General features: G+C 44.8%; 3 protein-coding genes across 13 annotated transcripts in view; 1 reads left to right on the top strand and 2 right to left on the bottom strand.

Annotated features, from left to right (window-relative positions):
• Window positions 1-9,103, bottom strand: part of CELF1 (CUGBP Elav-like family member 1) — a 39,957-nt gene extending 30,854 nt beyond the window's left edge. For 5 of the 11 annotated variants that reach the window (XM_053385943.1, XM_053385967.1, XM_053385978.1 and 2 more), the window contains exon 1: window positions 8,977-9,100. The gene's annotated coding sequence lies outside the window, so the exon portion shown is untranslated. Of the gene's footprint in view, window positions 1-6,876; window positions 6,977-8,976 lie in introns of those variants that run through there. The other 6 variants (XM_053385935.1, XM_053385959.1, XM_053386006.1 and 3 more) reach the window with 3 other exon arrangements.
• A 120-nt stretch (window positions 9,104-9,223) lies between these two features.
• On the top strand, window positions 9,224-17,082 carry PTPMT1 (protein tyrosine phosphatase mitochondrial 1). Its single transcript, XM_053386068.1, has 5 exons — window positions 9,224-9,555; window positions 10,678-10,758; window positions 11,470-11,661; window positions 12,421-12,912; window positions 16,403-17,082. Exons 1-4 carry the CDS (start codon window positions 9,337-9,339, stop codon window positions 12,634-12,636), a joined length of 708 nt encoding a protein of 235 aa, XP_053242043.1. The 5' UTR covers window positions 9,224-9,336; the 3' UTR covers window positions 12,637-12,912; window positions 16,403-17,082.
• Window positions 12,996-23,705, bottom strand: KBTBD4 (kelch repeat and BTB domain containing 4). Its single transcript, XM_053385922.1, has 4 exons — window positions 23,568-23,705; window positions 21,673-22,314; window positions 16,656-16,762; window positions 12,996-14,417 (listed from the first exon to the last, which is right to left on the bottom strand). Exons 1-4 carry the CDS (start codon window positions 23,584-23,586, stop codon window positions 13,557-13,559), a joined length of 1,629 nt encoding a protein of 542 aa, XP_053241897.1. The 5' UTR covers window positions 23,587-23,705; the 3' UTR covers window positions 12,996-13,556.
• Window positions 23,706-23,714: the final 9 nt, after the last annotated feature.

Here is a 23,714-nt window from a genome sequence, read left to right as displayed (position 1 = left end):
GGCAGCGTAGGAACATGTCTGTCCACAAGAGATAATGGCTTGTTTATGTACAAAAACTAAAGAAGATGGCAACCTGCAATTCAACCAAGTGGGTATGACTCCATGTGGCAGGTTGTTCGTGTTAACAGTCCCCCATGAGGTTTGGGCAATGCCAAAGAAATCATTCTTTTATGCTTTTATAATACACAGCAAGAATGGTCAACTGATAGCTCATGGATCACATCCTGCATTTGCAGCAATTTTATCAAGCCCCCAGTGATTTGGCTGAATTTCACACATACTAAATAGGCAACAAAATACCAAATGAGTAGCAAAGGGATATTCATTACAGTAGAAAATCCTAACTTCACACATACAATGAGGGGTGTCTAAACTAGCTGTAATTCAGGGCTGTCTTTACCCAGGGGTGCAAGGCGCCGAATTCTGGGGCGCGCCAAATGCATACCAACTGTATACCGGTTCCTCTCAATCGGCAGCAGTGAAAAGCAATGGAGCGAAAGTTCCTGCCCCCCCCAGTGTCAAATATTCCCGACAAGTCAGGAAACAAAAGCAGTTATTTCCTACTCAACTTTGGCTCCCCCCTCCCAAAAAATTGGGGATGCTGGGCGGATCTTTGCACCCCGGCCTTGCATATGCTAAAGACAGCCTGCTGTAATTACTCAAATAATGTAGACAGGGGACCTTAACTTGTGACCTCCACATGTTGATGGACTTCATACTCCCATCAATCCTAGCCAGCACGGTCAATGGTCAGCAATTATAGATCGACTCCACCTAAATCACTGTGTATGCAACTTCTGTGAGCATAATGGAACTCCTCTCCCCTTCTTCCCCCTACACTGACACCAAATCTGCTCTGAGGCTTGGGGAAAATCCCAGATCAGACTCGGGCTTCACACCAGAGAGAAGAGGGAGTGGAAGTTCTGTTGCACCTGCAGAAGTTGTTTGACATGCAAAATGATTTGGCTGCATACAACCCCTATGTAAGTTGTAGCCTTACAAAATCTGGACAGCCACAGATTAGCCATCCCAGTATAGAAAATGTGAACTGACCAATGATGTCCACCCACTTGCACAACAGAAATCTGCTTATGCCCACGGAAGCCCCCAAACAACAACAACAATCTGTTCGGGGGAGTTCCCCTAGAACTCAGAGTCCATGGGGAATTAACAGAATTCAGCCATGATAGCTAAGCAGCTTTTTCATAGTCAGAGGAAACACACCTCAAGATGCCAGAGACTAGAAGATTAATAATACAAGATGCTTGCAATCTTCCTCGGACTCAATTGGTTTCATAGAATCATGGAGTTGGAAGGTATCCCAAGGGTCATCTAGTCCAGCTCCCTGCGATCATCCATGACAGATGGCCATCCAAACTCTGCTTAAAAACCTCCAAGGAAGGAGAGTCCACTACCTCCCAAAGGAGTCAGTTCCACTGTCAAACAGCTCTTACCATCAGAAAGTTCTTCCTAATGCTTAGTTGGAATCTTGTAATTTGAATCCAATCGCTCAGTTCCCACCCTCTGGAATAGCAGGGGAAAAAGCTTGTTCCACCTTCCCTGTTTCTCCTTCCTGGAAACTGAATGATGGACTAGACTAGATGGTGATCTAATAGGGCAGTGCCTATGGCTGGAGAAAGTGGGTCACTTGCTTATGAAATTTACTGGGACAAGGAGCTCACATCTCTCAGGACAACTAGCGAAGCTAGAACACTAAGCTCCTCAGATGGAATACAACTGTGATGTAGATCACTGTATCAGTGCAATACTAATTGATAAGTAAATCCTATTGATCTCAAAGGAAACTTACTTCCAGGCAAGTGTGTATGGTATAACATAAGACTGCCAGTCACGTAGTAGACTGGTCACACCCAAACAGGACATCTTTATTTGACCTAGTTAAAATTCTCTACAGTGGTACCTCCGGTTGTGGATGGGATCCGTTCCGGAGCTCCGGTTGGATCCTGAGGTTTCCGCAACTGGAGGGACCGCTTCTGCACATGTGGCAAAACCCCAGAAATATACTTCCGAGTTTGCCACTTACGGATCCTGAAGTTTAGGTAAGCGAAGGTATGACTGTATTGTTTAAGGGAGATAAAACATTTCAAACTGGGTAAGTAGAAGGCAAATATTTGTATAAACACACACAGAGCACTATGTATCTTCATACATACCTTCAACCAGATGCACTGGGTATGGAGTGTGTTGAAAAGAAGTTATGATGTTGTTAAGTTTCATGGTTGTGAATGCTTGCATGTTTGTGTGCAAATATTCATGTTATGATTTGTATATAAACAGCTTTTGGTATGAAGGCCCCAGATGTGATGAACAGCATATTAATTCAAAAAAAGTATAAAAGTATTGTGCAGTCATACCTTGGAAATCAAACGGAATCCATTGTGGAAGTCTGACTTCCAAAACCAAAGCGTGGCTTCTGATTGGCTACAGGAAGCTCCTACAACCAATAGGAAGCCCTGCCGGACGTTCGGCTTCCAAAAATAGTTCACAAACCAGAACACTCACCTCCGGGTTTGTGGCATTCGGGAGCCAAAATGTTCGAGAACTAAGCTGTTCAAAAACCAAGGTACGACTGTAAATGCCAAACAATATAAGATCACAGTATCAACAAATATCTCCAACCACACAGGATATGTATTTGTGAGCTGCAATCTGCTCTCACAACAGACACAATTCCCCAGCATTGCATTTCTAACTTGGAAGCCAGTACATTCATATCCATCCCTCCTGCCTCGCTTGAATCTCTCACTTGGGGCTGTAGGAGCAAGCCCATCCACACCCAACTGCCTTCACCATACACCCAAGCCAAAAGGGCAATCTCTTCTTTGAGGCCACCCCACTGAAGCTGATCTACAATGAACAACAGCAATCAACTAAACAGAACTGTCTCCTGGACACCAGCTACAGCTATAACAAAGCTTTTGTTTTTCATGGGCAAGGCTTACAGGCTAAACCTTCTGGCTCCTCCAGGAGGCTACTGTTTTCCAGGTAACATGTAACATAGGGGAAAAGATGTGAGGAAGGTAATCAGTGTGCATGTTTGTGAATGTTTGTCTATATACAGAAAGTGGGAAAAGAGCAGCCTTCCCCAACCTGGTGTCCCCCATATGTCCTGGACTACACCTCTTTAGCCTTGCTTTTGACAATTGATGTATATTTTAAGGACACATTTTATTTGTGTAATTTTAAGTTGTTTTAAACTGTTTTTAATATTGTGGAAAATCGTGTACAGTGGTACCTCGGTTTATGAACTTAATCTGTTCCGGAAGTCCATTCTTAAATCGAAACCATTCTTAAACATGGTGCGCTTTCCCTAATGAGGTCTCCCGCCGCCGGTGCCCTTCCACCATTCAGATTCCGTTCTTAGACCGAGGTAAAGTTCTCAAACTGGGACACTACTTCCGGTTTTGCGGAGTTTGTAAACCAAATTGTTCTTAAACCAGACTGTTCTTAAACCAACGTACCACTGTATGAATATTAATGTTGCATTTTAATTCTGGGATCTTAGGATAAAGGGGGGGGATACTAAACTGTAGTAGTAGTAATAGAACTCCCATCAACCTTGACCATTGTCCAGTCGAATTTGACTATGGAGTGAAGTGCTCACCTCCGCTTTCAGGCCGAGGGAGCCAGTGTTTGTCCACAGACAGTTTTCCGGGTCATGTGGCCAACATGAGTAAACCACTTATGGCACAACGTGACACCATAATGGAAGCCAGAGTGCATGGAAATGTCATTTACTTTCCAGCCACAGTAATACCTATTTATCTACTCAAGCCAGTATGCTTTTGAACTGCTCATGGATGTTAAATCTCTCTAGTTATCTGGGAGATAATATTGCATCAAAATGCAGCACACCATATTCCTGAGATACCATCACAGGAAGCAAGCAGTAAAAATATGTGGTGCACAACCTTAGAACACAGTGTCTTATGGGACCATGCCTTTCATTTTGCACTGGACTTCAAAGGCAGAAGCAGCACAAGTCTCCCTGGTTTGGTAGCTCCAACCCAAAAACAAATTCACCCTTCTCCCAAATTTCTAAGTATAATAATGGTTGGTGTGTATGCCAACTCAAAGTTTATGGGCCCGCATTATCAAATAATTACAGAATTTATAATGCCCTTTCATAAATATATTTCTCCCAACCAATAATGGGGTCTTCAAACACCCCCAATGAAAAATATTCATTGTTTCAAAGTTTAAGTCTCTGATCTTCTGAGCTAACCCATTCACAGACTAGTTACTTTATCAACAAGATATTCCAAGTCCATTAGCACTGCCAGAGACCAACATTATCATCTTTTGCTTGGGCCCCCAGTTGTAGCAAAAATGCATACAAACTAACAGGTTGGCAAATGCAGGGACTGGAAGCCTGGTTGAAATACAATGCAACACACAAGGCCATCCACTCTGCAAGCTAGTCTGCAGCATTTGCACCAATACAGAAGACATGAAGAACTGTTTTAGCTCCAAGTTCTCTTGAGGAGCAAAAAATTCAGCGGTTTTACCCTTACATGGTTGCTAAGAGAAAATAGCTTCTGCTCTGCCTGCTAATATATACATACCCAGTGAGAGTTAACGAAGCTATTTCACATTTAGAAATGTAGCAAAATATGTTTAGTGAAGAAAATGTCCAGTTTATATAACCAAAAATCTAGATGCCATGAACAGATGCAAGGAAACTTAATTGACAGGGGAAAATGTGTTAAACTCACCCACTTTTCAAATGTTAATGGACAAGTGGATACTACACAAAATTTCTGAACAATGGGACAGACAAGGATCTGCATGCATGCAGACTAGTTATAATTACATTCATAAAAAAGACAGAGTGATACAGACAAATTCGGGAGCAAGGTGACAAATACAGACATAATTTTGACAGCTTGGTCTGGGAATTATTATATTCACTTTCCTGTGAAAAATAAATGGGGGGGCGCAGAAATTAAGGTAACTGTCTTTCTTAGCACATGCATAAATTTAAAAATAAAGTTAGGTTGAACAGCATAAGAATATTTTAGTTTCACAATGGTAAAATTAAGAAATGAGTGGTACTTTTTAATAATAATACTTTTAAGGATACAAGTTCTGGGGCCTGTACTAGTATCGGCCTTATTCTAGGCCTTGCAATGTTCTCGGCCTTGCAATGAGGTTATCACTGCCATGCAACTCAGCTTCAGAGACAGGCTGCAAGGAAATCACTATGCAGCACGCTCAAGCTAGGGAAAAGAAGAAGTGGATGGTAGGCATGAAAAATTTGCTGGATAACAAGGCAGGATTTAAGCTGATAAGGTTGGGCTCTTAAATAAGTTAGACCCTGGGTAAGAAGAGGCCTTCAAGGACTAGGCTGACTTCTTCATAGACAATGGTACTGTATTTACCGGCAAGTTAAACTAGCATTGCCCAGATACCCAGAAACACAAATGGTGGTGGAATACCTTATGTCTGGAAAAAAGTGTCCAGAGACATCTGTAAGATCATCCAGAGATGAAGAAGTAATGAAGACATCTTCAGGACAGTGCATTTTTGAATTAAAATTTCCAATTTTGCAGCTACTCTTACAGCAAGAAATATATTAAGGACAAGTGCATATGGAAAGCACCAGATTCCATATGCTTTAAAATGTGTCAGGGATGATACACACTCTGGTGTATCACATTTTACACAGGACAAAAATCCCTTCATGAACCCACCAATCAGCCTTCATTCTGAGACACATAGATTGGATTACCTCTATCTTTGCATTGACAGCTATGCATGACAGCAAGCAAAACATAATCAAGCCTTATTTAAAGCAAAACAGAGACACATGATTTAATCCATGCTGCAGGAACAAATATGGACTCAGATTATGCATTTGTTTCTGGTCCTACTTCTGGTCCCACTAATATATATCTTTTTTTATTGGAACCAGGGAGAGGACTTTCTGTGGCTGCATGGTAGATGCTTATAGAATTATGCATGGAATGGACATAGTGCAGATAATTTTTTTTATTCCTGTCTCATAATACTTATCAACATCCAATGAAACTGAACGTTGAAAGATTTAGGACAGATAAAAGAAGGTACGTCTACAACCAGCACATAGTCAAACTCACTCCCCCAGGAAGCAATGATGGTGAACAACTTGGGTGGTTTTAAAAGAGGATTATTAGACAAATTCATGGAGGAGAGAGCTCTCAATGCCTACTAGCCATAATGGCTATGCTCCACCTCCACAGTTGGGAGGCAGCAATCCTTCTGAATACCAGTTGTTGGAATCCTGGTTTTTAACAGGCATCTGATTGGCCATTGTGAGAACAGGATACTGGACTAGTTGGGCCACTGGTCTGATCCAGCAGACTATTCTTATGTTCTTAGAGATGGTGGAAACTGCAGTCAACCAACAATTGGAGGACACAGATTAGGTACCCCTGACTTGAACATGACATGCAAATCAGCTCAGTGTGTTTTCACTTTTAACACTCCACTTGGAATGTTCTAACTAGATGAAACAAGTATGGAAAGAACAAACCTAATGACCAGATGCACACAAAAATGCAGTCAGGAATCACACTAAATAATTTGTAAGGGCAGCAAAAATCTGCACAAACATTCAGTTGCCAAATGCAAGCAAATGTATATCAATTGAATAATTGGGCATTTACAGTGTACAAAAATCCAACTCTAGAATAGTAGACAAAGCCACCACAAAATGGTATAGCAATCAACTAGCAGAATGCCTATGATTTTGGAGTGGAAGGACTAAGGAACTCTATCCCCTCCCCATAGGAGAGAGGTCAGTCTCCACCATCATTCAGTAATATATCTAAGTGTTGCATTTTTATTGACTGATAGATTGAATTTATACCATACCCTTCCTCCTGAAGGAGTCCAGGGCAGCAAATAGATCCACAATTTAAAAACAAAAACATTCCAAAACCGTTAAAACATTCAAAGAGCAATTTCATTCAAAAACATTATTCCATCCTGTGATCTCAGGGTTACCCAGAGCAGTAGTCTTCAAGATAGCCACTCCACATATCTGAGAGAAAGTAAAAAGGTATGCAGTTTCAGACACTTTTAGAAATAGGAACCAATATCCCATTTTCCCTTGGGGTGGAGGAAGTGCTCTTTGCTCATTGCCTTATTTCCCTTCACTCCATCCCTTCCCATCTCAAATCAGCTTTTCAAGCCATTCTGTGCCCTATCCTTTCTGTTCATCTACCCTAATACTACACCTTTCCCCCTTGCCTTGAAACAGGTAGTGTGACCCTGGAGGAAGCAGAGGGACCACTCTGTCTGACAGCCAACTTCAGTATGCTTCCGCCCCATCAAGGGGCAAAGCAAGCAGCCATCATAGCAGTATAGTATACTGCAATGAAAACACATTACACAGAGGCATAGGATAGATAATGCCCTCTCTTCTTGTCCACCGTGACAGCCACTTCCCAATATCCTGTTTCTCCATTGTACTCAGAACATAGTAAGGAAACGAAACATTAGGAACTACATGAATGTTTTATGTAAGTGGCAAAAGTGAATAGTTCTAGAAGCATTTGAAGAAGAAAAAAGACCAAGCTATAGCAAACTGAGAGAAGTAAATTCCAGACCATGTAAAACTGTACAGAAAATGGTCTCCCAGCAACACTTCCCTCTTCTGCAGCAAGAGAAACTGTTCTAGTACTGTATGTTCCTGCAGCGGAGCAGTACATGGAACAAGGAAGCAGCATATACATGCAGTATTTTCTCATATATTAGTATCCTAAGAGTAAGCTAATAAATTTATGGGTGAAAGTGCAGTACAGAAATTCCCACACAAGAAACCACATATATGAACCATGCAAGTATCTGTGTAGTTTAGCACTGAACCATACCCACATAACGTGACTAAAGTACTAGTACAACCCGTACTTTATTTTATTTTTTAAAGCATCTCCCTCATGTCCCTCTTTCCTCCATTTGTACTTCACTGACTACCTTTTCACTCATCTGCCTCTGCTCTAAGTTTACTGCGTTTATTTCTCCCCTACTGGCAAAATGCCTTTCGAAACACAACGCCCCAACTACTTGTGGCGCACTACTCTGACTGAGCCAAGTGGCCAGGGGAGAGCTAAGGGGGCTGCCATTATAAGCCAGGGAGACGTTTCACAAGAGTCAGAGGGTCGTCATTTAAATCGCAGCACGTGGCCGATCTTCCAGGGATTCCGACCTCCTCATTTTCCTTCCACTTGGGGTCCATTAAACCGCCAGGAATACATCGTACATCCCGTCCCTCGTCGGAATCACTTTCCAGCGGGTCATCATCACGGCCCGGGGGATCAAATTTGCCGGCGAGGGAGTGGAAGTTGAGAGTAATATCTCAAAGGTAAAGCGGAGCTCCGTATCGGAGGCGAGAGACACAGACGTGTGGCGTCAGACCCTCAGTCTCCCGGAGGCGAGCCCCGCCCCCTGGGCCCGGGGATGGCGACGCCAGCGGCTTGCGCTGCCCCGGAGCCCCGCGGGCGATAAAGCGCGTCTGCGAAATTCTTCCCCCACCCCGGAATGTCTCGCCAGCAACTATTTCAGGAGAAGCGCATACACCAGAGGAAAGGACAAGCGTCAACACCCGCCGCTGCTCGCCACCCAAGCGCCTGAGAGCCGCTTCTCCCTCCTTCTCACCCCCCCCATGGTTTGGGACAGTCTCCGGCTGGTCATGAGACGCTCCCGCCCCGCCACCCGCGGAAGGCAGGCAACCCGCGCAGCTGGCGGCCCGTCAGCGTCAAGGCAGCGGCCGTTGTGAGGCAGAGAAAAGGGGCAGACAGCGCAGCCTCCCCTCCCCCCCCGCCGCCCAAACTCCCGTCTCGCCAGCGGGGAAGGGAAGCGAAAGTCGTTCGGGTCCTAACGAGGCCCAATTAAAAGAGGGAGAAGAGTCCTAATAAGGCGGAGAAATGGACGTCCCGTCCGCCGCCGGCGAGCTGTACTGAGCGGACTCACCGTCGGCTGCGCGCCTTCCCTTCCTTGCCCTTCCCGGGCTCCTCCTGGCGGCCGCCGCCCTCGCGCCTGCCCCGGGGGATCCGCCCGCGCCCCGCTCGGCTCTCTCCGCCTCAGGCCGGTTTCGCAAGATGGCGGCACTTCCGGGAAAGACCATCCCAGGGCAGGAGGCGCACCAACGAGATAAAGGCGCGCGAGGGAACGAGCGGACTCGTCCCCGCGCGCGCGCCCCTCCGTCCGCGAATGAGCACGCTCGCTGCTCTCCCCCGCCCACCCGCGCGACAGTTGTAGCTGCGTCTGGACGCGCGGGCACGTCCGCGCCGCCGAGATGCCTGCGGCCCGGCCCCCTCTCCGCTGAGCGCAATGAGCTGCCCTAACGGCCCTCCCCGCCCCGAAGAGGCCGGCAGCCTGGCGATGGTGCTGAGCGCGCTGGGTCCCGGAGCCGCGCGGGTCCTGTTCTATCCGACCTTGCTGTACACGCTGGTGCGGGAGTGGCTGCCCGGCTCGCAGCGGCCCTGGTTCAGCCGCGTCGACCGCTCCGTGCTGCTGGGGGCGCTGCCTCTGCGGGGACGCAGCCGCCAGGTAACGGGAGGGCCGGGCCGGGCGGAGCAGGCGTCTCGCCCACTGGTGCTCTTTCAGCTGCAGGGCGGGAGCTGCGGCGAGGCGCCGTTTCCTCGCCTTCTTCCCAAGGCTTTGGCTCTGCGGGTCACTCGGCTGGGCAGCAGCGAGGTCCCTCGGAATAGCTCCCACGGCGCACGAGGTTTCTGCTTCTTTAGCTGCATCCTTCCCTTTAGAAACTCAGGTGTAGCCCTGCGCCCACTGCTATGTTGAACTCGGCGCGGGCTTACTCCCGAGTAGGCACGTGCACTGTTGCGCTGGACACGCTCGGTAGATCCTATGGCCTTTACCTCTTTGATTTCTGCTGTTGAAAGATACCAAGGTATCTGCCAGCAAAAGTGCTCAAGACCCCATGAACAAGAGGGTAGCCGGTGTAGGATTGTCAACATGGAAGAAGATGGAGGCTGAAATCTGTCAGAAACTCAAAGTTTGCAAGCACATCGTGATTCGAACCCAGCAAACAGCTGGGGCTATTCTTTAGGGGGCAGAGGAGCTACAAGTTATCCTTGCTTCTGTTGTTTCATGTGAAGGGCTGAGCAGTGAGCCCTGGAAACGTTCCTGAGCAAGCCTTTCTCCAACTTTGGTTCAACTCAGGCGCGGGCAGCTGCCCCTCTTGGGTCCAAGGCCCACTGCAGTGGAGCACTGAGCAGAAGGAATAAATTATCTCTTGCCACTAATGGTACAAATCAATTTGTAACCTGCAATGGTAGATTTATAAATCAGGTTTATAGACTGTTCTGTGGTGGTTCTGCTCCAGCTTGCATGATGGATCTCAGAGAATAGCATTGAGGGACTTCGCTGGTGAAGAACACCTAGTCAACTTTCCTGGACTCTGGACAATGTAGTTTGGCCACTGTGACATGTGCACTGGTAACATATTGACAAAACTAAAGCATAAATTAAAATCAGAACAACAATTTAGATTCCACCAAAAGTGGTTAAAAAAGGGAGTGGGAACCTGCTTCTATGGCCTTCGGTCTGGAAGCTTCTGTTTATGGCACATATTGAGTGAGAACCATTAGGAGAGGATGGGCTAGATACTGAAATACATTGAGACCTGGACTTAGTTGTATGTTCTTCCTGCAGTTGGTAGAGGAGCAGAATGTCCGAGGAGTGGTCACCATGAACGAAGAGTATGAGACTCGCTTCCTGTGTTATTCCTCTGAGGTGAGTCCCCCCACAAGCTCCATTGTGTCCAAGAAAAGAGGGGATCCAACTGACAAGCTCCCTCAGAAGGGAATATTTAAACATCAGTATAGAATGCCACAATCTTACTGAATCAGAACTGCATGTTATGCTGCCATATCTGTGCATGTTTACAAAGACATTGTTGGCACCCGTCTGTCTTGAGAGACAATGGAGTGTGCCTCTGGGGGTGAAGGCAAACTGCTGCATTAGCACCAAACTGCCCTCCCATGGTGCGCAAGCCTCAGGCCATGTTTTCACTGAAACGTCTTGACTTGGGCTGCAATTATGTGCATGTTTACTTGGTGGAAAGGCATGTTGAACATAATTGTTCATACTTCTGAATAAATGCAGAGGCCAGTGGGAATTATACTCAGATAAATTTCCGCCTTTCCCCACTTAGTTACCCTCACTGTACTGCTACCTAATTTTACCGTTTTGTCTCCCACATTATTTTCTTAGCCCCGTTTTTGCAGTCTTCCTTTCAGCTTTCCTCAATAACTTTTAACGGTGCAATTGCATGTGTGTCTACTCAGAAGTAAGTCCCATGGAGTTTAGTAGGGTTCAGAAGATAACTGCAGCCCAAATTAGCAACTTTTTCTTGTGGCATCGTTCCCTTGACTTTCATTGTGCCCAATGAAAAGACCTCTCTTTTCCAAATGGATGATTCTGTGTTTTCTGGGTTAATTGCAGGAATGGGCGGAAATGGGTGTAGAACAGTTGCGCCTTAGTACTGTTGATTTGACTGGCGTCCCATCATTGGAAAATCTGCATAAAGGTGTTGAGTTTGTGATGAAGCATCGTGCATCTGGGAACTCAGTATATGTGCACTGCAAAGCTGGCCGCTTTCGCAGTGCCACTATGGTTGCTGCATATTTAATTCAGGTAAGAAAGCTTCCAATATACTGAGAAAGTGGTAATGGATCAATTGTACACAAACTGCTTCTGTTAAACAAGAATAAGAGAAGCGGAACTCTTCCCAGGACTGCTACTCTGCTTCCAACATGGTCTTAATTTATTGGCTTTAATTAGGGTATAGCACTTCATTTAGTACTCATGGGGAGAGAAAATGAGTATGACTGTCAGCTTCCCTGTGACTGGGATGGACTTGGGAGTCATTTCCACTTCTGTATTAAAGTTGGCAGTATGAATGAAAAATGCTTGCACTTGCAAGCCCCTTGCTGCCTGGAAAGTGGGAAGAAAATGTGTAGGATATTAGATAGACGACTATTAGTGCATTTTTTCCTTACCAGTTGTACATCATTTAGTTTTGAAAATAAGATATTTGTCTAGGCTTGTATCCGTTCATCATGCTGGGATACTTGGATAGTGTTAAGAGCATATAGCCCAAATATAATCAATTATGCTTTGAGATTGAATGGAAAGCAATGCAGAAGCCATTCTTCCTCCAGCAGGAGCAAAAAAGAGCTGGTTAAGTATAACAGTTGTTGAGTAATCAAGTAATCTGCAAGGCAGATTTTAGCCAACAGACTCACAAATGACAACAAATATTTGGGATTCTTTTAAATGTGAGGGTATTGTTTTTGAACTTCCCTTTCTCACTATCTGTTTTTCCATTCCATTGCTTAAGCTAGTTAGTTCCCAGCTTAGATAGTTTTTCATTTGGATTTTCTGCCTTTGCAGCTCCACCACTGTACCCCTCAACAAGCAATAGCCACAATTCTTAAGATACGTCCTCATATAATCATACGTGAAAAGCAAATGAAGTTGCTGGAGGACTTTCATACGTGTGTAACTGCTGGAACTCCTGCACAGCAAGAGCCACCAAAGATTCAGCAAGGAAAGAACAAGCCAACACACAACGTGCAGAACCGTCCACTGAAAACATCTGGTTCCTAACATATTGTTTAGGGGTAGACTGTTGTCTCAGCTACCACAAAGTTTCTTGAAGCATGAGAGCAAAGGAGATCTGGTAGCTTCCAGCTTTATGACTGCTAGCTGAACATGGTTTGCCTCTACTGCTGGTCTCTATTATTACTTATCTCAGTGCACCAGCATGGGACCACTGTCAGCGCTGCTCCCTCTCAAATACAAGCAATTATAAACAAGTTGTGTTGTTCCGGAAGGCCTTTATTGAGACTTGCACCCCAAGGATCTTACAGCATCAACAAATAGGTTTGACATGATTCTCCTCTTTTAACATGTTCTCCCCCCCCCCCAGCCCCATATGTCACTGAATGAGCACTCTAAATATGAGGGCAAGGGTCCAAGCTTTCTGTTTTTTACCAAGTAGAAACACAGTCTGGGATAGCTGCCTCCTTTATTCCTAGTTCAATCATATCCAATGCATTGCTGATGTTACTTTCAGTACCTCTTGCTAGATTTGTCCTTTGTAGCCCTGATAAAGGAGGGAGCCTTCACTTTTATCTGCTAGCTGCAGCTCTAAGGGATGTTTTGTACCTTGACAGATTGCTGCAATAGATAGCCTGCAACATAAGACAGTATAAATACTTCATCTATTTTGCATAGGGCTTGTTGGTAAAGGGTTTAGGCCCAAGACGCCTCTTAGCTGTGGGGTTCTGAGACACAAGAAGCTGACCAGCAGGAGACCACAGTGACAGCAGTAATCCAGACAGAATGCGGATGCCGCCTATGTGTGGCTACAATGCTGCTGCTTGTGAGCAGGAGTTGGAAGGTGGGGCAGGGAACTCTCTAAAAGTATTGTGATCTTTCTCAAGGAGCTGGAGCTATGGGGTCTATACATCTCTGAGCTGTTTAAAGGAATGTCTTCGTTGTTCTGGCACTGCACCTTTCTTCCTTCATGCCAACACAAATTGCAAATTTGTGAGTAGCACCTTGAGGCCACTGGTGACAGTCACCACAGAAGTGGCTGGATTGAGTTTGAAGGTGTTGGCATCTCCCTTTTTGTAACGATCCCGGAAGATGTAGATGTTGCCATTACAACTAGCAATTTTCCAGAGAGATGGTACTGAGCTCCAGGCATCTGGCAAGCAGAGCCGCGTGAAGCTATCCAACAGAGGGTTATAGCACAGCAGCGAATCCCCCTCTGCTACAATGAACACCAGGTCCTTGTGCACAGCAGCATGCATGCGGCCTGCAAAGGGTAACACGTAAGGCTTTACATGACACTTCTCTGTACTGGTATCGTAACACTGGATAAGCCGAGAGGGCTTGGTAAAGAAATCAAGGTCATTCTCCTCCCCGCCTAACAAATAAATGACACCATTGAGATTTACACCTGTAGCCCCAGACACTGCAACTTCCAGCTGGCTAGTCTCTGTCCATACATTGTCTCTTACTCTGTAGTATATGATGGCATTTGAGAGGATGTCCTGCAGTGTCTTGCCCCCCAGTGAATAGATCGCATCCTTGCTGGGCACAGAAACCAGAGTGTGTTGTAGCCTGTCGCGGGGCAGGGGGGCACACCATTCCCAGTCTATCGTGGTGTTGTTGCATTTCCACATGCGCCGTGGAATGGATCCTCCAACAACATAGAGGTCACTACCGTGCTTGCAAGCCGCAGTGATTTGGTGACACAAACTGTTCTGACCACTAACACTGATGGAGTCATCATCTGCACAATGCAGTGAGACAGCAAGGGAATGTGTACGGGATGACTCCTTCCCAATCAGGTAGATATGAACGTTCTCTCCAATTTCCTAAACAATAAAACAAAATTTCATTAAAGTTGTGCATAGGTATGCATGCAGAAATTCAGTCAAGAGGAGGCCAATGATAAGTGCAAAGAAATACCTACAGCAAATTAGCTTGGGGTTTCACAGCTCAAATTACTAGTAAGCTATTCCACAATTACCACAATGTATTAGGCCACTGATAGCCGACATGCTGGGACTGAAGTCTTTCGTGACTCTTTATTTTTTTTTCCATTTCATTTTATAACCATAATGTACCTATATAGCTTTCCAGGCCAATGCTTGGCATGCAGAAAGCCTCTGGTTCAATCCCTAACATCCCCAAATAGAGCTGGAAAAGACTCCTGTCTGAATTTTTTGAGACTTGCTGTCAATCATTACAGACAACTTCCTATATTATGAGCAAGATGAAAACTAGATAAACAGTTAAGAAACGCAGGTTCAGTTACTGAATTATGTAGCTAGCCAGTTTAAACTAGCATTTCAATTGAGTATTTTCCAGCAGCTGAGAAGGGAATCCATATATAGGTAATCTGTTTGTGTCCTTAGCCAACTTCCAAGGTGAGCAGGTTATAAACATTTCCACCCACAACCATGATCTTAAAGGGTTATTTGAAGGGTGTGTGCAGAGGGGGTGAAATTGTTGTTTGTCTCCCCCTTCTGGGCCAGCATGGCTTGGTTTTCCAATCTGATGGGACTGGGATCCTTTTGGTAGAGAGAAGAGAGATCTCAGGGACACTTTCTCCACCCAGACATTGTACCTTCCTGTTCAACAACTGAAAGAGGAGGGGTCTAGAACATAAAGGCTCTGCCCACAGAGCAGTCATTACCTTTCTAAACTAATATAAAACTCGTGCACATTGCACCTATGAGAAAATCTGGAAGGCCTTTGTGAGGTGGTTCAGGAAAAGATGAGGACACATTGCATGCAAACATCAAAGTGGGTGTTCACTTTCCTTCAGGATGGTCTGGATTGGGGCTTGACACCTAATACTCCAAAAAGGCAAGTGGCAGCTCTCTTCTGTCTCAGGGATGCAAGGGTTGCATATCCTCACATCCTTGTATTATAAGGAGTTACTTGAAACTTCCCCTGGCATATCGTTTTTCTACCCGGGACCTAAACAAGGCCCTCTCAAAATCACATTTCAAGTTTTATAACCATAACCTTAAGAGTGTCTGAGCCATAAGGTGGTTTTCTTGGTAGTTAATTGCCTCTGCTGTAAGGATTTCAGAGCAGAGAGCCCTGCCATCTTGGAAAGAACTCTGTATCTTCCACTCAGATTCAATGGCCTTCACCCTACATTCATCCCTAAAAGGAATTCTATTTTTCACAGGGCTCAGGAAGTTAATCACCATCATTTTTGGCTAGGTCCCAAGGAAAAGGAGTGTCACTAGATGTTCATAGGCTGGTGTGAATTTACCTGGGATGAGCAAAGGAGTTGAGACAGTCTGATTCTGTTTTAGCTAAGCACTTTGCAAGAAAAAAATGTCTCCTCAACTACTCTGTTTTGATGGATATGGACATGCATAGCTAGGTGCTATGTAGCTTCTGGATCACGCTACCAGGAGTGCTTTGACTGCTGCCTTTAGCACTAATGCCCCTTGAGTTGACATCTGCAGGGCAGCAATGACCACCTGTTTTCACATTATTGAAGCGCTACAGGAGGAATACGTTTGATTCTGCTGTGTTATCTTTTGGCAGGAAGGTGCTTTGGCAAGTGGTGCCAAGGTAGGAGGTCCCTGCAGTGGCCTCCTGGCTACTGCTGTTTTATATCCCAACCACAGATCCCGTCCTCCACTGCAGGAAAACCGAACACTGGACTTACAGTGATAAGTTCATTTTCTGAACCACCATAGTAGTGTATCCATGGTTGGGTGAAATGAGGTTATGATAGTGCTGTTGTTAACTTTCTGCAATTCTAATCTTCTGTTTCATGGGGTATTTTGTTTTCCTTCTTGAGTTTGCCATGCTTTTGTTTTTTTGGTTACAGCTAGCTGTTGTACCTTCTGGAACTGAAAGGGCAGGGCTGATTCTGCCTAGTGGATCAAGTAGGAGAAGCAACCCATCAGTAGATCCTTCTCCACCCCCTGTTACAATTCTATTATCACATCAGACTGATTGCCACTGCTTACATCACTCTAGTGTCAAGGGCAGCCCACGTTTCGAACTATGGAAACCTTTCTACACTGATTACAGTTAAGGGAGGCAGGCTGAAACACTGAATAGACTGCTTTGTCATGTACCTTTAAACTTGATCGCAGTATCTCTGAGAAACCTGCACGCTCTTCTTTATTGAAGCCAATCCAGGTTTCTATGGCAGCTGCTGGATTCTGTGAACATGGAACCCCATCTGTATGGTTGCAGATAAAAAAAACCATATAAAGTATAAAATTTTCATGGCATGGGCATAGCAAGTACAGTATTCCCTTTCCCCCCAACACATACCAGCTTTAGCTGATATAAACAAGAGCAGGAGCCCTTGCATGTTAGCATTTCTATTCTACAGAAGCAGCAAAAATATTTCCTGCCCAAGGCTGTCGACTTAATGAATTTGTTATCTGGTAACCATAGCCTCAACATTATTAACAGGACCAGACTACATTCTCTGCTTGCCACAGATAAACAGCTAGGCCTTCATTTTGTCCTGCTTAATTTTGGAGGGTTTTTTTATATTTCCTTGTCATATGTCTCACAAAGAACAACATTTAAGAAGTGATGCTGCAACAGACATGAATTTGGTTGTCATTTTAGAAAAGCTATTCACTAGAACATTTAGTATAATTTTGGGTGACGGTATTGTGTACAAAGAAACTTTTAACCACGTTACAAATCCTGACATGTTTTAAGCTACTGCATTGCTCAGGGATACTGGAAATAATTTTAAATATTCAGTGCTTTCAGTACAATGATGTAAGTCCAGTCAAATACAGTTCCACTGCCTGATTCAATTAAGTACTCTGCTTCCTGCTCTTCAGGATAGCAGGACTTTGCTTCTGTGGGAAAGCTGGTTCTTTGTTAATCCCATTACTAGTAATAAGATCAGTGGCTGTAGAAACCAGCAGAAGTTAATAGGGATTTCAGTTGAAAAAGTGGGTCAGTAGGCCAAACAACAGATAAATCTTAAACTTTATTCAGTCTTAATGCTGGCCATTAAGCTTGCTTTTTTCTGAGTTTCCTCTAGCTCTGAGTTCTGGCATTAAGGGAAACTACATACATCAGGCGCCATCCTGGGCTTTTTTGGGAGGAAGGATGGGATATAAATTGAATAAATAAATATTTAAGACTAAGCAATGGATTGTCTCAGTTCAAATTTTTAATAAACTTTGTAATATAACTATCATGTTACATATCGTAACTAATGATGACCCTTGTAACTGAGTATTAAAAACTACCTGGAGTACATAACTGCATAGAATATTTGAGTTGTGTGCCAAGAGGTCTTCAGTCTCTAAATCAATTTCAATCTAGTACGTAATTATTCAGGAAGTAATGTCCAATCCCTTTCTAGGTCCTTCAGCACACTGTTCCTCCACCCTCTGACGCAACAAATTCCAAATAAAGTAAACCCAAACAAACTGCAAAAGTAGATATGCAGGTAGAATGCCAGCAGAGGTGGGGGGCTTTCCAGTGTATTACACAATTTGTCACATGCACCATCTATGTCAAGGGTAGGCAACCTAAGGCCCGGGGGCCGGATCCTGCCCAATCGCCTTCTAAATCTGGCCCACAGACAGTCCGGGAATCAGCGTGTTTTTACATGAGTAGAACGTGTCCTTTTATTTAAAATGCATCTCTGGGTTATTTGTGGGGCATAGGAATTTGTTCATTCCCCCCCCCGCGCAAAAAAATATAGTCCGGCCCCCCACAAGGTCTAAGGGACAGCGGACCGGCCCTCTGCTGAAAGTTTGCTGACCCCTGTATGTGGTGTAAAAAATTGGGTTTGTCCTTGATGCAATGAGCTCCCAGGGAACAGATTCATTCCCTTGAGGCCAAAGTGGCTGACCAAGAGAGGCTGAGAAAGGAAGAGAGTTTGGCCGACAAGGCCTTCAGGAACATGATAGCTTTTGTCATGCTCCAAGGATGACAGCTCCTTTGCTGTCATGGAAAGGAGGATGCTACTCCTTGGGAGTTGTTTAAAATCACAATATTAGATGCTCAGATTAAAAAAAGGTCCCACCAGAGCCAAGAGGATGCCCACTTGGTTAACATGCAAGTGTTATAAAATGGAAGCCTTGTTCAAATTAGGAGAGCAAAAAGGGAACACAAACTTTGGCAAAAGAAATGCAAGTGGACGAAAAGTGATGCAAAAAAAAAAAAAAGAAATTGAGGAGCACATTGCTAAAAACAAAAAACCAACAGCAAGAAGTTCTGTAACTACATTAATAGCAGAAAACCAGATAGGAGGTGGCTGGACCTTTAGATGATGAAGACAGCCAGAAGTGGTTGCCATAGGAAACCGGACATTTATCCTAACTATTGGTGGATCTGGGAATTTCCCTTTCAATGCTAATTCTACCAGAGCTGCAGCCTACAAATTTCATATTTATTCAATTCCTCACAAAGATATACTGACATATGATTTGTCTTCTTGCATGACCACCCAGCGCTGCATACAATTCGCCCTCCCTCAGCCAAACGTATTGGGTGATGTTGGCTCCCCCTGACATGTTTCCACAGGCCTGGCTAAACATATAGGGAAGGATGCAAGTAACTTGTTTTGTCAGTGCGAGGAATTCCACTTGTGCAATGGAACTTCCACTGTGTGCCCCCTAAATCTGTTCTGGGTTTTTCTCTAGCCCTCTGCAGCTGATTTGGGGAGGGTGCAGGGTGCGCATGGGGGAGAGGAGAATTCTGTTGCACAAGCAGAAATTCTTGCGCTGACAGAACAAGTTCACTGCATTCTGTCCACAAATGCTTCCTATAGAACAATTTTGCGATAGTAAAAATAAAGAGTAGAAGAAAAGGGGTACACCCTTACTACATAAGAGCTGTGTATTAGATGCATGAAGTGAAATATTTTTATAACATTAGTAACAAAAAAGGTATTTGTGGTTATCAGGATTGAACTATGTTAAACTCAAATGTGAAACACATTAAAATTAAGAATTTGAGATTTAACAGTATACTGTATAGCATTACTGAAGAACACATGGCTACTGTAAAATCTATCTCCAGAAGGAGCTATTTTATTTTGACAAAATGTAATATATTGCTTGACTGTAACAAAACCTCTTAAGCAGCTAGAAAACAAAACACTTTGAACTACATTTTACAGCTTATCAAAACATGCTCCTAGGTAACATGAATCAAGATGTAGGTGGTTCTTTCAACAGCAAGCAAAATGGATTTCTGCTATTCCTAGAGATAGCGGACTAAAAAAAGAGCTCCCTCAAGAGAGAATAACAGAGCAGAGCTCTAAGGGTCCGTTTCATGTTCTCCACAGCAGAAAAGCACACAACCACCAAGCAGAGTTGCTAGGTCTTAATCCAGAGATTGAGGGGAAGGGGTAATTAGAGCTGTGGGTTATAAACAGCTTTCATAACCTCGGTGCTGTGGTGTTTCTGAAGGTGTAAATGATAGGCAAGACATAGCAAGCAATCTTGCATTCTAGGCCTAGTGGCTTCACAGCAAGATGCTTGCTTGGCATTGGTGATTATGGGTTTGCCCTGCTTGAACCAACAGAAGTCAATGTCTAGAGCTCTGCTAACCCCCATAGGCAGATAACCCATAAACTACAACAAGGCCCAACAAAAAGCAATAAAGCAATTAAACAGCAGCAATAAAATATCTATGAGACAGAAAGACAGAAAAGTAGTATAGTAGTATAGTCCAGCTACTAAAAGCCAAAAGCCCTTTTAAATGGAAAGAGCTTTGCACTGCAGCAGATGGTCAAGGAGAGGACAATATCAACATCCTTCGGCAGGGAGTTCTAACAAAAACCCTTCCCCTTCATTCCAAACAAATGAATGTAGAACCAACAAAAGACCTCTGCAGAGCATTTGAATGCATGGGTAAGCTAATACTGTAGTGCCCCGCAAGACGAATGCCTCGCAAGACGGAAAACTTGCTAGACGAAAGAGTTTTCTGTTTTGGAGGTGCTTCGCAAAACAAATCTCCTATGGGATTGCTTCGCAAGACGAAAATGTCTTGCGAGTTCCTGCAGGTTCCCCCCCCCTTTTTCTAAGCCGCTTATCCGCTAAAAGCCGCTAATAGCGCTAATCCGTCAATGGGCTTGCTTCGCAAGACGAAAAAACCACTAGACGAAGAGACTCGCGGAACGGATTCTTTTCGTCTTGCGAGGCACCACTGTACAGGAGAAATTTATCCTGTTCCCAAACCATATAGGGATTTAAGATCATAACTAGTGGTTCTACTTCGGTGGATACTGCCCCCGAGTTCTAGGTTGGATATACTACTGGCTATTACAGTGGAACGTCAAGTTACATACGCTTCAGGTTACATACGCTTCAGGTTACAGACTCCGCTAACCCAGAAATAGTACCTTGGGTTAAGAACTTTGCTTCAGGATGAGAACAGAAATCGTGCTCTGGCGGCACAGCGGCTGCAGGAGGCCCCATTAGCTAAAGTGGTGCTTCAGGTTAAGAACAGTTTCAGGTTAAGAACGGACCTCCGGAACGAATTAAGTACTTAACCCGAGGTACCACTGTATTTAGTTGAAGCTTCAATTTACTAGCTGCCGTCCAGCCCATTTCTATTAATGATTTCTATTTCTATTAAAACTGCTAGTTTCCCTGGAATGTGATGAATGAGTAGGATGTAATCTGCACACTGATTGCATAGACCTCCAAATCTCCGTATCACTACTCCTAGTGGTTTCATGCAGATACTAAACAACATGGGTATAGAAATGTTTAAAAAGAATTACAATTGGGGAAGGGGGGGACAGAACAGAGCCCACTGGAACTTCATAAGCAAGAGAGATGAGAAGGAGGCCCCCAGTACCACCTTAAAAAACTGTTACTCCAGGAAAGACTGGAATTTGTTTTAAAAGTGCTTCCAAGTCTCATCTTCACTAAACCTGAAATACCTGAAATACCACAAGTTATTGTATCAAAAGCCTCTGAGAGGTGCAGCAGATCCAACAGGAAGGTGCTCCTCCTGTCCACTTTAGAGCCATGTACCAGGGCAACCAAAAGCATCGGATTCAAAACTAGGTCTGAAACTGAAATGCCGTGATACTAATCCATATCTTTCAGAAAGGCCTTAGTAACCACAGGTCTCAGCAACCATTCTACCTACCTGAGACAATATCTGTCAGGAGACGGAGAGGAAGGTGCAGAAACTCCTCAGTTTCTTGAAGTTGTGATAAGTATGACTTGGCACAGTGCTTGGCAGCCGTATAGAGCTCCACATCACTGTGCTGATCAGCCAACCACATAATTTGCAAACAGTTTTTCACTTGCACTGTTCGAGCCAAGAAACGGGAGCATTCCTCAAAGAGGGCAGTTAGTTGGTACATATCTGCTACTTCGTAAGTCTCCTGCAAATCTTCTGCCCTCAACTTTACAGTTCCATAATAAATGTAGTCCACAAGGAGCTGAAAGACACTCTCACTAACATCTTGTAACTCAATCACCCGGTTATGTGCCTCCTTCAGATTGGAAGTGAACATAGAACGAAAGAAGCAGCTCTGAGCTGAGAGAACTAGGCGGTGCAGTTGGAATTCTTTGCCTTCTACAGAGATGGTGACATCTGCAAAGAGCTCATCCTCTAAGCACAACTTCATAATTCCTTGGGCCACACGGCCTGAATGAGAACGGTCAGTGAAAGTGTAATTTACAAAGTAGTTCTCAGTTAAGGAATTTCCAGTTTCCTCTGTTGAGGAACCTCCAGTCTCCTCCAGTGAGTCCATGTTGCCGCTTAGATCTGACCTCCAGTAATCTGAAATACAACAGACATTGGAGATTCTTTTATCACAGACTTGTGCTGTACTGTATCTCAACTAAAGCAAACAAATCTAAAAAAAGGAAAGGAAAAAGAAATGCTACAGGTAAGGAACACATGTCCTATCATGTAGAAATAGCAGCCAAAGGATTGTGTGCACCAAAAGTTACTTCCTTGTGTACCAGTGTTTTGTATCCAAGTAACACCATAACAGGATCAAGTAATTTATGTAGTATGTGACATAGTGCACCATATTTACAAGAACTCAAAAGTTAGACCAATCCTTAAATGGTGGGTAATCACAGATTACAAGACTTCGTAGAGTATGAGGAACATACTAGGAATACACCCCAGTATGAGTCAATGGAACTTGGTTAACCTGAAGAGAAGTACTCTTAACAAGGGTTCCTTGTTCCCATGAACTGCAGGAAGTTTATGTTGTTTTTAAAATTATCCCCAAAATACTGTACAGATATCACCAGAACACTAAAAAGCTCTGAAGCCTTTTGTGCTCTGGGTGAGCGCATTACAACCTCAATATATGAAGAATGACATATGTGCATTTTGAAAGACGTATATACAAGTTGTACACTGACATCGGGAAGTTTGTGATGGGTTGGGTTTGACTGACTTGCATACACCATCTTTAAAAAGGTACGTTTGGTTTCTATAGTGCACGAAGCAGCCCTAAAGACCACCGAGGCAGATGGAAGGGGAAAGTTGACCATTGGACAGATCAAAAACAAGGCAGAGCAATTTTTCATGAGGCTACTCAGAAGTGAGACCCCCTAGAGTTCAATAAGACCTAGACCAAACAATGTACTCTATAGCAATGAAGCCTCAGTCTAAATTTGCCTGCGGTTGTTTCGGTATCTGCTTTAAAGCAGCCAGGGACGGTATCTGGAAACAGGTCTCTCGATGCTTTTGCTCACTGAGCGGAGGCGCCCAGTCCCAACATCGTGACGAACAGAACTTGAACAGGGATCTCGGGCGATTCTGCACCGAGTGCGGCGCCGCCGAGCTCCCGAGCGAGCCCAGCCCTTCACGGGGCCGGGTCGCGAAGGGCCTCTCGCTCTCGAGCCGGGCCGAGGCGCCTCGTTGGAAGGCGGCTCCGGCGCCGCCGCCTCCCGGCGTCCAGGTGCGCGGCCCCACCCCCTGGCGGACGGCAACCGAGCCTTCCCGCCCCCGCAACGGGCAGGCTGAGCCCCGAGGAGAGAAACGCCCCGGGCTCGGCGGGCGGCCGCTCTTACTTGAGGCGCCTCCCTTCATTCCGCCGGCTCGGAACTTCGCACCGGGAATGGCTCAGGGGGACGCCGGAAGGGGCTGCACTTCCCGACGCCGCTCTTTTAAGCGCTCCCGGAAGCTGGCCGATCACCCGATCCGCCCGCGCGAGCGGG

The sequence above is a fragment of the Podarcis raffonei genome, chromosome 1 (assembly GCF_027172205.1).
Source record: "Podarcis raffonei isolate rPodRaf1 chromosome 1, rPodRaf1.pri, whole genome shotgun sequence".
In the NCBI taxonomy this organism is placed as follows: domain Eukaryota; kingdom Metazoa; phylum Chordata; class Lepidosauria; order Squamata; family Lacertidae; genus Podarcis; species Podarcis raffonei.
This window is presented reverse-complemented; position numbering and strand designations above follow the sequence as displayed.